Here is a 14,309-nt window from a genome sequence, read left to right as displayed (position 1 = left end):
CACACACACACACATGCGCACACGGTGGGGGTTGGAGGAGGGAGGAGAGACAGAGACAGAGACAGAGAGAAACAGAAACAGAAACAGAGAGAGCCAGGTACAGAGACAGACAGAGATAGATCCAGGAATAAACAGCTTTAAAGAGATGTCTTCATTAAATCCTTCCTCTGGGAGCTAAGGGAATCCCGTAGAACAGAATAGAGGCAGAATAAGTGTAAGAACCAGAGGGGATGGAGCACACCAGGAGAACAAGTCCCTCTAAATCTACTGAGCAAGGCTCACATGAATGCACAGAGACTGAAGCTGCCAGTACAGGGCCTACATGGGGGCTGCACCAGGTCCTTCATGGATAGATTATATTTTCCAGTTTAGTTTTTTTGTTTGTTTGTTTAGTTTGATTTCTGTTTTTTCTTTTTCTTTTCTTGTTTTTGTTTTTGTTTTTTGTTTTTGTTTTTCAAGACAGGGTTTCTCTGTGTCGCCTTGGCTGTCCTGGAACTCACTCTGTAGATCAGGATGGCCTCGAACTCAGAAATCCACTTGCCTCTGCCTCCCAAGTGCTGGGATTAAAGGCATGCACCACCACGCCCAGCCCAATTTCTGTTTTTTTTTTCAAGGCAGGGTTTCTCTGTGGTTCTGGCTGTCCTGGAACTTGCCCTGGATCAGGCTGAGTTTAAACTCCTAGATATTTGCCTGCCATTATCTCCCCAGTGCTGGGATTAAAGGCAAGTGCCACTACCTAACTGGCACAATTTTTAAAACAATTTACCTTTTTTTGTTTTTTGTTTTTTTGTTTTTTGAGACAGGGTTTCTCTGTGTAGCCCTGGCTGTCCTGGCACTCTGTAGACCAGGCTGGCCTCGAACTCAGAAATCCACCTGCCTCTGCCTCCCAAGTGTTGGGATTAAAGGCATGCACCACCACGCACGGCTTAAAATAATTTAAACATTTATATTTGAGTACTTTGGTGCTGAACTCTGGGTCTTTACTTCGGCTGGCTCGTCTAATACAGATCTGGTGATGGAAAGGTAGCTAGTAGGGACTTCTCTGAAGGGACTCTAGCCAGCCCAAGCACTGCAGGCATCGATCTGTTAGGCCTTGCCCTTCTCCCCCCATTCCCTCCATCAAACCAAACCAACAGATTGCATTCCTAAAGCTAGCCAACAAGGTCCATTCCCTTATTTGGCCACTTCCTCCTCCTGTGGATGACTACCAAAGTCCAGCTATCAAAGGAAGTCCAGCACTCAGCACCTCCCTTGGCTCACCTAATTAACATACCCAATTAAAATTAAGCACTTCATCCTAATATGGGTTTTCCCCTTCACCTTTACAAGCTGCCATTGTCACATTTGTGTCCCTGCTTTCCAGAGGCAGTGTCCTGTCAAACTATGTATGTTGTAGGATTAGCTAGTGGATATTTTTTCTTTATAAATACCACACAGTTTTAACTCCCACTTAATTCTTTTGAGAGTTTTATTTCTGCTTTTTAACACCCTGCTACTGCTTTCTAGTGTAACTCTTCTATGATGCACCTTTGATACTTTGTGGAGATTTTCTCTGTGAGCCAGGATGCTAATATTCCTTCTAGACTTGTAGAAGTGGACATTGAATCATTGAATCATTAGTAACATTTTAATCCTTGCTGTCAGATTGATGCATAACAAACCCCAAATAATAGCAACAACAAAAATTAAAGGTTAGCATACAATATTTTCTGCCACAGTGTGACCATTTCATTACTTTTGAATAAGGAGTAGGGAAAAAGTCACTCTAAAGCAGAGAATTATTACAATGGCTTCCTACAACAGATGTAGTGTTTTCCAGTCACGATAATATGTATTTCAGAGCTCATGTCATAGGTCAGCATTATTCGTAGAGTCTGCATTCTGAATACTTACCATGACATCAACTTCCACACTACAACACTACAGAAAAGAACTTCTGAGTATTTTACCCAGGTAAATCTTTCATTTTAGAGACTGATCAAAGTTAACCATGTTTTAGACATTTTCTGTATATTCTGAGTGGGTGTAGAATAATGGCTCTTGCTTCTAAGCTCTTTCTCTGTAGTCAGAGTGACCCTAATCAATTACTGTGGGTTGAGCAGTACGGGCCAAACTCCGCGCGTGCGCAGAGGATTCCCACAATCTCAGGGAGGGTTGGGGGAGGGAGAAACACCACCGAGGAGGCGGGGCCCTGCCCAGCCTGCTTCCAGACACCGCCCCCCCCACCCCCAAAGCCTTAACATAGCGTCACGGAGCCTCGTAGTTCCGCTTCCGGCGCCTCACGCTTCTCTTTCTTCCTGTCTGGCTGGAAACATGGCGTCGCGCAAGGAAGGCACCGGCTCTACCGCCACCTCCTCCGGTTCTGCTGGCGGCGCGGTGGGGAAGGGCAAAGGCAAAGGCGGCTCCGGAGATTCGGCCGTGAAGCAGGTGCAGATCGACGGCCTGGTGAGTGCGGGTTGCGGCCACAGGCCCACGTGTGAGGCTGATCCCTGCCGGGCGCGCTTCCTGCCGCCTTCCCCAGGCGCGGGCTGACCGCGCTCTCCCCTCGGCGCCCTTCTCCTTCATCTTCACTTTTGCTCGAAAGACACCGCAGCCTTCCCTGTTTTCCGACGAGAGACCTGAGTGCTGAGAAACGGGGCCGGAATGGGGGTATGGGACAGCTTGGCGTGGTCTGGCTTTTAGAGGCTCAGGAGAGGAGGGGTTACAACCGAATGACAGTTGTGATGGGAAGGATTTAGGGTTCTGTTTGGGGCTCTAGGGAGAGGAGTGAGGGGAAAGGAAACACCTTGGCTTCCCGGAGGGGCGTTTGCCAAGTGCATTCTCAATAGATTTACTGTGTTAGCGTGTGTTAACTTTACCTGGGCTTGCAGAACTGGGGTAAAACTCTTAGGCAGAGTTCAGCGTGAACCCAAGAAGCCATAGGACACAGCCGTAAGTTTATTTCTGCATAAGATCCATGACTTAGAGTATCTGGGGAAGCTCGGGGGAAGGTAGTGGATGGAAGAGAAAATATGCGAATCTAGAAATGAGGTGGGGTTCTAAGCTTTAGGAACCTTCCTCCTGAAGGTTGTGGTGGCACATGTCTTTACCCTGAGCACAGGTGAGGCCCAGGCAGGCAGAGCTCCACGAGTTTGAGGTCATTTGGCACCGAGATCTTGTCTCAAAAAGAAAACCACAGAGAAAAGAAAAAGGTCATCGTCGTCGTCTTCTTCTTCTCCCTTCTTTCTCCTCCTCCTTCTTTTCTTCTTTTTTCTTTTTTCCCCAAAGCACCCTTTTCTCTCAAACCAGTTTTTAGGTATTATCCATTAGGTATTTTCTAAAGACTTTTTTTTTTTTTTTTTTTTTTTTTCGAGACAGGGTTTCTCTGTGTAGCCCTGGCTGTCCTGGAACTCACTTCGTAGACCAGGCTGGCCTCGAACTCAGAAATCTGCCTGCCTCTGCCTCCCAAGTGCTAGGATTAAAGGCGTGCGCCACCATGCCCGGCTAAAGACTCTTGTAATAGGGATTTTTTAATTTATGTGAAAATTGTGATTGCAGCAGGCAGTGTTTAAGTGGAAATTATTAGTAATTTCACTTTGGACTATAGTTTAGTTAGATTGTCATGAGGCTTTTTTGTGTTTGTTGTTTAATATAACCTGATGTTTATAGACTTAGTCTCTGTGGCCCTAAGAAGTTGGCCTTAACCAGCTTTAGTTACCTCATGTGTTCAGATGGGATTGAGAAGTAGTTAGGCATTGGTGTATCGTTTGGATTATGTGAAAACCTGTATGTGGTGAGCATGGGAGACTGTAAGCTGTGCTTGTTACTGACTGTAATACCTGTGGATGTCAGAGTTTGAAAGATGCAGGGAAGAGCTTAAGTTTAGAAAGCTTTATGCCTCCAGTTAAGTATCACTTGCATAGTACTGTGAAAAAGAAATGTTAGGTTGTTTACTTAGCTGACAGTTTCAGCTTTCAATGGCTTTTTGAGGCAGGTGCCTTTTAGGAATAAATAATACATGTTTAAAGATCGCAAATTAGTTGGTGGGTGGACTTGTAAAGTATCATTTCAACACTTGGAAAGTATTTTAAGTCATAACTTATGTCTTAACTGCATTTTTGTATAATTTGAAACCACTCTTTGAATTACTTGGCTTCTAGAGTTGTAAAAGTCAACAGGTAGGTGTTATAAATCTGCCTGGTAGATGTAATTACAAGTATGTATTTATTTTAGGACTGGGTTTGGACATGGTGGTCCACACCTGTAATCCCAACACTTGGGAAGGTACAGCAGGATTCTGGGGAGTTGTCCAGCAGCCTGGGCTACGTAGTGGGACTGACTGTCAAACACGACACAGTAGAACATACTTTTAGGGCAGTCTTGTAACTGCCGAGCTGTCTCAACAGGAACAGTGTCAGGGTGCCTTAAGATTGCAGCAGGTGGGAACAGACAGGGCCATTTGAGTTCAACCGGCAGGCAGTGGGCCTAGGAAAGTCAAGACACTTATTCTTAGTTCTGGATTCATGGCTCACTGTTTTCTTTTATCTGGGGACTGATTATTGCTCTTCCTAAGAGATTGTGTTAGAAGTTTGGGTGTTGATAGTTTACTATGAAGATACACTTTTCAGTGACAAAAATACTCATGTCTTCACTCAAAAGGGCCTCTTGATTATCAGGGGTCCTGACAAATCATATTGTGACTCAGAAGCTTATGAGTGACCCTGATGAGTTATAAAAAGGGACACTCAGATGGTTAAGTGCCTTTACTTAGTGAGCCATCATGCTGACCCTTAGTTCAAATCTTGGTATTTCCTTTAAAGATATCTTAATTTTTTTTTTCTCATTCATTTAATTTAAAACCTCGAGTCCTAAATCCTTTTATTAGATGCTTTCAGTGAATTCAAGATCCATCAAGGTGTAGTTTTTGCTTACATGTTCTTGGTTTGTGTTGAGTTTTTTTTTTTTTTTTTTCCTCTTCCCAGTTCTTTCTTCACTTTGTCCAGAATGTTCACCTTTGGCCAGTTAGCCATTCCCTGACTAGGTTTGTCTTTTTTTTTTTTTTTTTTTTTTGTCTATGGCATTCCACTTTTTCTCCTTGTCATGTATATTATTGCCACATGTGGCTTAATAGAGCTACGATTTTCATCTATAGTTTAATTTGAATCTGTATGCCTCAGATATGTTCTTGATTCATTTAGAATTCATGGGTTATCCTTTCTGTTATTTGTTTTTGTTTTTGTTTTTGTTTTTGTTTTTGTTTTTGTTTTTGTGGCAGGGTTTCTCTGTAGTTTTGGCTGACCTAGAACTAAGTATGTAGACCAGGCTGGCCTTGAACTTTGAACATTCCGCCTGCCTCTGCCTCTCCTACCATGCCCAACCCAGCAGCTATGGATTACCTATCTTTAGTTATACTAGCCCTTCCATGTGCTGACAGTCTTGGTGAGTAGTGTAGACACATTCCATTCCTACCACCATGACTATGCTTAGCAATACATAGGCATGGATGAACCCAGATATTCATTTCATACTGATTATGTTTGCTTCTGGCATATTACTAGTGGCTACAACCAGTTAGTATTATCTCTGGGAATATAAGCTCTTGATTCATATTGGAGGATAGTTTTTAAGAATACCTTGTATTTATTTTTATAATCAATGTATTCAATTTTACAATCAATATAATCAATAAATTCATGAAATTTAGATGCCTTGAGTAGTTTATCTTCCTAGTTGGTTTTTTGCTGTTGGGTTTAATCTGCTTCTTACCTCTTGGATTTCTAACTTCATTCTGTGAATGAAAGACCATTTAAAGAGTCTTACTAGAATCATTTCTAACCTTTTAGAGTAAGTGTATCTGAATGAAGATTAAGAATGCAGTTTGATAGACTGCTTAGATTGTCTTTCCCTCCGCCAAGGCACGATGTTACTGCTTGTAGTATTAATGTTTTGTAGTAGAAGAAAAAGCTTGTGGGAGTAACTCCAGCTTCTGCGTGCTTGTGGCTGTGACAGCCGTGACATGTCCAGAAGGCAGTAGTTGCAGCATCCTTCCCATCGTTTGCCACTTCAGGTCTTTCCTCCTCCTCTGTGGTGTTCCCTGAGCCTCAGTGGTATGGGGTTGGTATGGCTGTCCCATTTAGAGCTGAACATTCAGTCTCGAAGTCTCGCACTTCAGCCAGCTATGCACTTCATAAAAGCTTCAGTTGCCAAGCTTGAGAGCAGCTCAGATCTGTGGGTCTGCATACACTTTTACTTTTCATTTTGTTTTTTTTTTCCTCTTATTAATTAGCCTTTGGCTGTCCTGGGACTCACTGCGTAGATCAGTGATCTGCTGCTTCTGTCTCCTAGTGTTGGGATTAAAGGTGTATCACCATTCCTGGACAAGCATACATTTTTGGAAGGCAAGTTGACCATCTCCATTCAGCAGAGTGGCAAGAGCAGGTTCTATTTTAGGCTTTCGATCAGGATTCTACTGTCGGTCATTAAGTTTGTGCCTGTGGAGCAGGCCTCTAATCCAGTCGGAAGACAGTTAGCTACCCCATAGAAGGTATGTTTCTGTCTTTCCAGTAGGCACATGTTATCTGTCAGGTTGGCATTGCAGCATGTAGAGTGTAGTCCTGGACAAGCTGTCCACTTGGAACTGAGACTTGCTGATTAAGTTGGGCTGACTGATGGGCCAGAGTTACAGGAATCCAGCGCTCTTTTTTCCCTAGGACTAGAATGTTGGATACAAACACCAAGCCTGACCTTTTAGGGCGAGTACTGAAGCTTTGCCTCAGCTTGTGTGGCAAATCTTCCCTGCACCTCTTCTGAGAGTAGTATTCACAAGCCCCTGAACAGCGGTGTTACCTACCTACACACGCATGGTCAACTGAGAAGATTGTAAATAGAATTGCCTTATATCGGAGAATGGTAGCATACATCTGTAGTTCCAGCACTTGGGGTGCAGGTAGAAGGATCAGGAGTTCAACGTCATTTTTAATTACATAGCAGTTGGGCTATGTGAGATTCCACCTCACTAGCTGGCTCACTTGCATGTGGGAGTTGGAGCACCTGCTGCTGGCTAGTATTGGGACGTACCTTACTGCATGCCATTAACCCATGAGAAGGCTAAAACATGGAAATACAGGTTTGATTATTGATGGCTTTCACACTGTGGTAAGGTAAAAAAAAAATGGTAAGAACATTGTCGTCCACCTTTATGATTATAGTGTTTAGTGGATTTGCTCCTAGGCGGGAGACAGACTAAGGTGGAAGCTTTTAGAAAATGGGGCTTGGTCATACAAGCCTGTTACCCCAGTACTCAGCAGGCTGAGGCAGGGATAAACGAGGAGGCGGTACTGAAGCTAGGTAGAAGTTGAGTAAATTGGTCATGGTCTCACAGAAGTGGCCATTTCTAGCCAGTGGCTTGTTAATGCTAGTACTGACCTTTGGGGCAAGGTGAACACATGGTTGGACTGAAGAGAAAACTCTCTGGGGGGTTGAGGAATTTCTTTGACAACAACAGTAGCTAATATTTCAACACTGTACATACCCCTTATAAAGGGCACTTCCTCAGCCTTCCCAGGAACCAGCAGGTTTCCAGGTTTCCTGTCTGATGCTACCCAGTGGACCTGCTTTGAGGTCTGTAAATGCAGGAGAGCCTGGGTAATTAGTGATGGAAGAAAAAGCTAAAAGAACAGCATCCAATACCACAGTTCACCAACTACTCCACAGTGGTGATCATGGTGTTTTTACCAGCCAGAGGCAAGACCCACATATCTGTGAAGCTAACATGCTATCTTAACATAGCATGTAGTAGGCAAAGCAATTAAAGTGTTTAATTTAGGCCAGTATTGATGGTAGCCAGTGAGGTTCAGAAACTGAAATCTTTCCCCCAGACAACATGGAGGTCCAACTATTAGGAAGCAGTATGCACTAGCACCCCTAAAGGATATCTCAGCTCTGAGGAAGGTTATATTGTGTTTTTTGATGCCACGGACAATTCCAGAGAACTGATCCCTGATTCTGCAATTTGCTAGAGAACATGGTTTTAGGGTCTTCATTGAGTCTGTTTGTAATGACTTTGACATCATTGTAGAAGACAAAGATGGGGGAGCAGGAGACAGGTCACTATTGGTGATTAGCTGGTACCACTGGCCTGGGCTGACAGAGGAAGCCTGAGACAACCCCAAGTTCAGCTGTGAGGCCCAGGCAGACAGCCCACCCGAGATCACCTTCCTCCTGTGCCAAGGGACCTGGGTGGGCAAGCCTTAGATGACCCAGACACCCAGAGGCCCCCAGGTTGCCACTAAGATGAACAAGTGAGCAGTGGAGAGATGGAAGAGAACGGGAAGCAGAATGATGTGTGCACAGTGAAGAGAGGTGGACATGGAGACTCTAGGGTGGCGAGGAACAGCTTCGTGTGAGTAGTCCTCGATGCCACTTAAGGCCAGGGCTCTACCACTGAGGGCCATGTCTAGGTCAGTGGCCCTATAGCAGTAGGAGTCTGTTACCAAAAGCCAGACAAACATCTCTGGTCTACCTGGGGCCATGTTAGTATCTGAGGGCTGTGCGGAGCTGCACTCTTCGCCTGGGCATCTTGGGAGAGCTAGCCCCGAAGGCATGAGAGCAGAAGAGCTGCCTGAGGTCATGAGAATGAGAGAGCTGGCCATGCCCCTTGCTTGGGCAGCACGGTAGAGCTGGCTCTGGTTGTTGTAGTTGGGGGTAAGCCGGCCCGAGGGCATTAGAGTGGGAGAGTTGACCCTGTCCCTCGTCAGCTACAGCATGGCGTGAGGTCGCCAGGCCAGTGCTGGTGCTTACCTTGGTGGTGTGGGTGCAGGAGAGCTGTCAGGTTGTCCAGGTCAGCTACCACTCAGGCCTGGATCCTGGTCTCTGAGTTGGCCCACCCCAATATGTACCCCATCTGAACTGCTGGAGTGTGTGAAGGGGCCAGTCCTATAGATCCAAAGCCGCCGAATCTCCATGACACAGGGCATCCAAGAGGAGTTTCAGTGATGATCCACTTTGATTCATTCCAGTGAATATTTGCAAGTAAAGAAGTGTGGACAACAAGGTATTCTGTGGGATTCACCATGATACACTACAGCTTCCACAATGAGATTTGGTTTTTTCTTTTGGCAGGGAGCTTCCAAGGTCAGAGGGCAGGCACAAAGTGAGGAGATACAGTAGCTCTCAGATAGAAATGATAGCTATCCTCATATAATAAGTAAGGAAACTAAAAGACAGAACACGGGTCTTGATATATGCTAATGTGGGGAAAGAAGGTCTATTTAGAAGAGTGGTTCTCAACCTGTGGGTCGAGACCCCTTTGGGGGTTCAGACAGCCATTTCACAGGGTGGTGTAAGGCCATAGGAAAACACAGATATTTATATTATGATTCATAATAGTAGCAAAATTACAGTTATGAAGTAGTAATGAAAATGATTTTATGGTTGGGAGTCACTACGACATGAGGAACTGTATTGCAGGGTCTCAGAAGGAGGAAGGTTGAGAACCACTGATTTAGAAATTATGTACAAAAGCATGTATTCCTTTTTCAGTTGTTAGAAAACAGTTTCCAAAAAGTAATTTGGTCTCTTATGTGTGAGATTTTTCTACTTCTTTTTCATGTACCTTAGGTAGTTCTTAGATGATTTTAGCAGTTATGTGGTATCTGATTTTGTTTGTTTGTTTGTTTGTTTTTTTTCAAAAATAGCTCAAAGTTATTTTTGTGTATGCTTTCTAGTCCATGGTACTTGGTTGTATCTCATTTGGTCAGGTATGCGGTAGTATAGTTAACGACTTGTTTCTGTAAGCTGCTATTAGACGGTCCCTCTAAAGTGGCTGCATCCAGGGATGATGAAAGCACAGAGTGCAGAGGTCACTTACATACCTGTCTTACTGATGCCACGGTTTATCTCCTCACCAAATCTAAGAGTTCAGAAAGGGCTACTTACATATGCCAGAGTAGTAGTCTGTTAGTACCAAGACCAAGTATATAACAGTTTATACTCAGAAAGATAGTGGGGATTCAGCTTAACATAGTCAAAATATGAAGGATTTGCCACTTGAGTTGGAATATCAGCTACACAGTTACTGTAAAATTTTATTTTCTTCCCAGGTGAAGGTTCTAAATATCACTAGTACTCAGTGGATCCTGATGAGTGTGTGAGGTTTTGTTTTGGACTTCTTGTGCTGTCTCTTATCCCTATCTCCAACAACTAGCTTCATTATATAAGTGACAGATGCCCCCTGTGACAAGCTCCATAAAATACAGTTTTTAAGAAGAAAAGCTCTGAACATTCACTCTAAGGGAGATTTGGGAAAAAAATCACCAAGGAGAAGCTTACTTTGGCTTGGGGCTTATTAATTAGGGGTTGGGGATTAGTGTTCTGGCGTTTTCCCTAGTTTTTAACAGATATGTAGAGTTGAGTCAGTGGAGTCAGAGGCTCTTGTGTTTCTGATTGTGCTGAGCGTCTGCCCCAGTGCCTTCCTCAGTGGTCCTGTGGCGAGTGAGTGACTCTCACCTGCAGAGAATTCCAGTCTCAGTTTTGACTCCATTGCCATCTGAATGTGACTATCTTAAAAAAAGTCTTTCTCTACTTTTAAAATGAGGTGTTCTTGTTAGAATGCGTGTTGCATTGATTCAGTTGATTTCTGTTATTAGTGAGTCTGGCACTCTGAAGATCATGTCTTAGCTCTCTGAGTTACAGCTGTATTGCTAGCCCTCCTTTTCGTTTCTACCTCTCTTTCCCCATCTGTTCTAAGAACTCCATGTAAGTTGTCTTACAGGCTGCTTTGTATTTGGCTGGCCCGGACAATGCTGGCTGAGTAAGCTTGTTTATAGACACCTGTAGCACTAAAACTCAAAAACCCTGTGGAAAAATCACTGTTATAGCCAAAGTAAACACATTCACTGTGTAATATTTAAATTCTTCTTTCTGACTTGGAGAGACACTCAGCTCATGCTCTCTGTGGGTGTGCCTCTCCGAGGTAATCCCTGAGCAGGAAGATGCACTTCCGTAGGAGCCTTAGGAGCTTACTGTAGTGTCCCCCATCCCCCAGGACAGGGCCTCTGTGTATAGCACTGGCTCTACTGGAATACCTGACTAGCCCCAGACCTTCCTCTGCCTACTGAGTGCTGGGGTTAACGGTGTGCACCACCATGCCTAGTTTATAGTATGCTTTAATGTTGAAAGCATGTCTGTTAATCTGCACACCCATTGAACTGAGTGATTAATATGTGCACATAGAACACAGACCATGAGAAAAAAATGAGCAAGTAAAGAAACTAAACCACCCGTGTTCCAGCTATCTTTCCCAGATGGCTGTAATTAATCTTTAACGGTCAGGGTTACCTACCCTGTTTCCTAGGCCTCGTTTATCAAGTACTAAAGTACTTGATAATCCGAGTGCCTCCAAATTCCAGAATGGCTTTTTAAGTGTTCAGCACATCGGAGTGTACTGCATGCAGTATTTTAAGGAGTAGACATTTTGTTACATTTCTGGAATTTTATTTATTAATTTATTGCTTTGTATGAGAGAAGAAATAAATTTCAACCCAGATAAACCTTTCTGTTGATAATTTTACTTTTGAATAATTAATTACTTTGCAGCCACACGTGGAAAAAATTGCAGGTTAGTATTCCGTATGGTATTATAAAAGCTTGTGAATTAAGCATGCTCATGAGTTGCTTGTATACTTGAACATTTGGTTGTACCTTTGTGTTCCCTGTAGGACTAATGGTAGAACAAGAGAACTGCTACTCTGAAGAGTTGGAGTTGTGCTTCGGTTCTGTTTTTGACAGCAATTAGTAGATTTAACTTGAACAGTGTGAGCCATCAGTAAGCATTAGATCCAAGAGAATAATCATGAAACATGCTCTTTTAAAATGAAATAGTATAGAGGTGATATTGATGAGCTATAGCAGAGTGTTGTAGCCCATCTCTTGTGTCAGGGGCAAAATAACTAGCCCTCACCATTGAAGTAACTCACTGAAGTTTATTCACATCAAAACTTAACAGCAGTGATTTAAATCCCATTTCTTCTTTGACTCAGCCAGTTGTGAAATGGAACTCCTATCCCACTTGAGCCGTAAAATGTGTTAAATTTAAGACTAATGCAGGTTTCTGCTTTTTGAGTTTACATTTTGGCAATAACTACCTTCTTTGTTCAGTGTTAGAAAAAATGGTCAGGGCTTAACCAAATAAGAAAACTGCCAAGTTCACAGCTTGTCAGTGAAAGAAGCCAGATTAAATGAAAGTCTAGAGATTGACTTTAGAGAAGATGCTAAAGGGAGATTTTGTGACGCTACACTCTCTTTGAATAAAGTTCTTCTACAGTAATAGCTGTTCTTTGACAGAGATTGATGTGAGGAGTCGAAGCTGTGAGCTTTCCCCCCAGTAGCTGCATTACCCGGGAGAGCCAGCTAGGCAGTGTGTATCTAGCTTGAGCTCTTCAGCTGGTCAGTGCCTGGGGCAGCTGGGGCCCGATGCTTTGCTTTGAACTTTTAAGGAACTCATAGGGTGGACATCACCATTGTTTGTAGGTAGGAAAAGTGTTCTCTTACATGAGAATGTGTATAGCAAATACAGACTAGTTTGAGTAAAGTGAGTTAGCACTCCTATTTATTTTTCTGAGACAGGGTGTAATGGAGCCCAGGCTGATTCCAACCAGGCTGGCCTTGGGCTCCTGATCCTGCTGTCTCCACTTCGTAAGTGCTGGAGTTACTGACCTGCACCTCAGCCCTGGTTTAGTTGCCCTCTACATTTTTAAATTCAGATTTTAAATAAGGGTGTTCATGGTAATGGATATTATTAAGAGCTTTCACAGAACACCCCCTCTCCTGAGTAATGCTGCTCCAGTGTGGTGTCAGGTAGTTTGTGTTGTTCTTTTCTTTCTTTTTCTTTTTCTTTCTTTTCTTTTCTTTTCTTTTTTTTTGTTTTTGGTTTTGGTTTTTTGAGACGCGGTTTCTGTGCATAACAACAGCTCTGGCTGTCCTGGAACTCAATCTGTAGACCAGGCTGACTTCGAGCCCACAGAGGTCAACCCTTCTGCCTCTGCTGGGTTTAAAGGTGTGCACCACCACCTTCCAACAGAGGTAGATGATTTTTTAATAGCTACAATTTACATTTTTGTCATGCTTGGAAAAAAATCTGGGAGGAATGTAAGCATTCTAGAGGGATAGCAGGTCTTGGCATCCTTCACTGAGTGACTGAAGGTTTGCTGGGCTGTTTATTGTGCTGTAGTGGTTGCAATGTTGCTAATGCTTATTACGGACTTAATTGGTGCTGTGTGATGGTTAGTAGGGAGGAGCAGGTAAGCCCAGCCTGTCTTAGGCCCTCGTCACTAGGCAGCAGCAGGAGGAGGGGCTCATTTATTGGCTGAATATGGCACTGTCTTGCCTCTGTTGTAGAGAACTTGGAACTCCTGGAGGGACCTTGCCGTGGAAGGAGGTTTATTTTCACTCCTTGTACAAATACACTGTGCAGCATAGCTAAGGGAATAATAGGAATGACCTCAGTGGAAGAGAATGCATTTATAAGATAAGCAGCCGTGGGGCGGGCAGAGAAAACGGGGAGCTTGGTGGCCACGCAGTTTGAAGTTCACACCTATTGAGTTGCTGTATTTTGAGAAACTATTTTTGTGACATAAAGTGTTTGATTTTAAGTCTAAATAGCTAAGTGTGGGGGTCTGGAGTAATGGCTGAATGGTTAAGAGCGTACTTTGATGTTGCAGAAGACTGTAGCTCGGTTCCCAGCACACACGTTGGGTGGTCCACAGCTTCCTGTAACTCCTTCGCCAGGGGATCCAACAACTCTGGTCTCTGGACAGATGCACGCACATCCTCTCTTCTCTCTCTTAAAAAAGCCAAAGGCTAGGACTGGTGAATGACCTTGTAACCCTGCGCTTTGGAGCAGAGGCAGGGATGAAGGAGGGCAGCTGCAGTTGTTTATATGGAGAAGACTATCTCAAAAGCATAACCCAAATCACCCAGGAAGTGGACTAAAGTTCTACTCAGCTGTGGGGTGTGGTCTGCAAGACTGCTCTGTGTGAGCTGAGTGATGTTTAAGGAACTTTGGTAGCAGATTGGCCCTGCTGTGCAGCTGAGGTGTGTCATCCCTGTGCTTTCTCTTTCTAAAGGTGAGTAATCCTCTAATCCCTCCTCCATCGCCCATTTTCCTAAAGTGTGGGGCTGTGGTAAACCGGGGAATGTGTTCGTCACAGATTGCTCCAGATGTACTGTGAGAAACTATTTTCATACCCAGGTCAGGGTGTAGCTTTTTCTTCTCACCAGTGTAGTAATATTTAATACAAGTACAACGTATAATGTGATCATTTAATACTACC

General features: G+C 43.8%; 1 protein-coding gene across 1 annotated transcript in view; it reads left to right on the top strand.

The window, feature by feature from the left end:
* The first annotated feature begins 2,309 nt into the window (after nt 1-2,309).
* Nucleotides 2,310-14,309, top strand: part of Eif3h (eukaryotic translation initiation factor 3, subunit H) — a 78,899-nt gene continuing 66,899 nt past the window's right edge. Inside the window, exon 1 of the mRNA NM_080635.1 lies at nt 2,310-2,445. Within this exon, the coding sequence (NP_542366.1) occupies nt 2,314-2,445 (132 nt within the window). The 5' untranslated portion in view covers nt 2,310-2,313. The remainder of the gene's footprint in view (nt 2,446-14,309) is intronic.

Source organism: Mus musculus, chromosome 15, assembly GCF_000001635.26.
Source record: "Mus musculus strain C57BL/6J chromosome 15, GRCm38.p6 C57BL/6J".
NCBI classification, from domain to species: Eukaryota; Metazoa; Chordata; class Mammalia; order Rodentia; family Muridae; genus Mus; species Mus musculus.
This window is presented reverse-complemented; position numbering and strand designations above follow the sequence as displayed.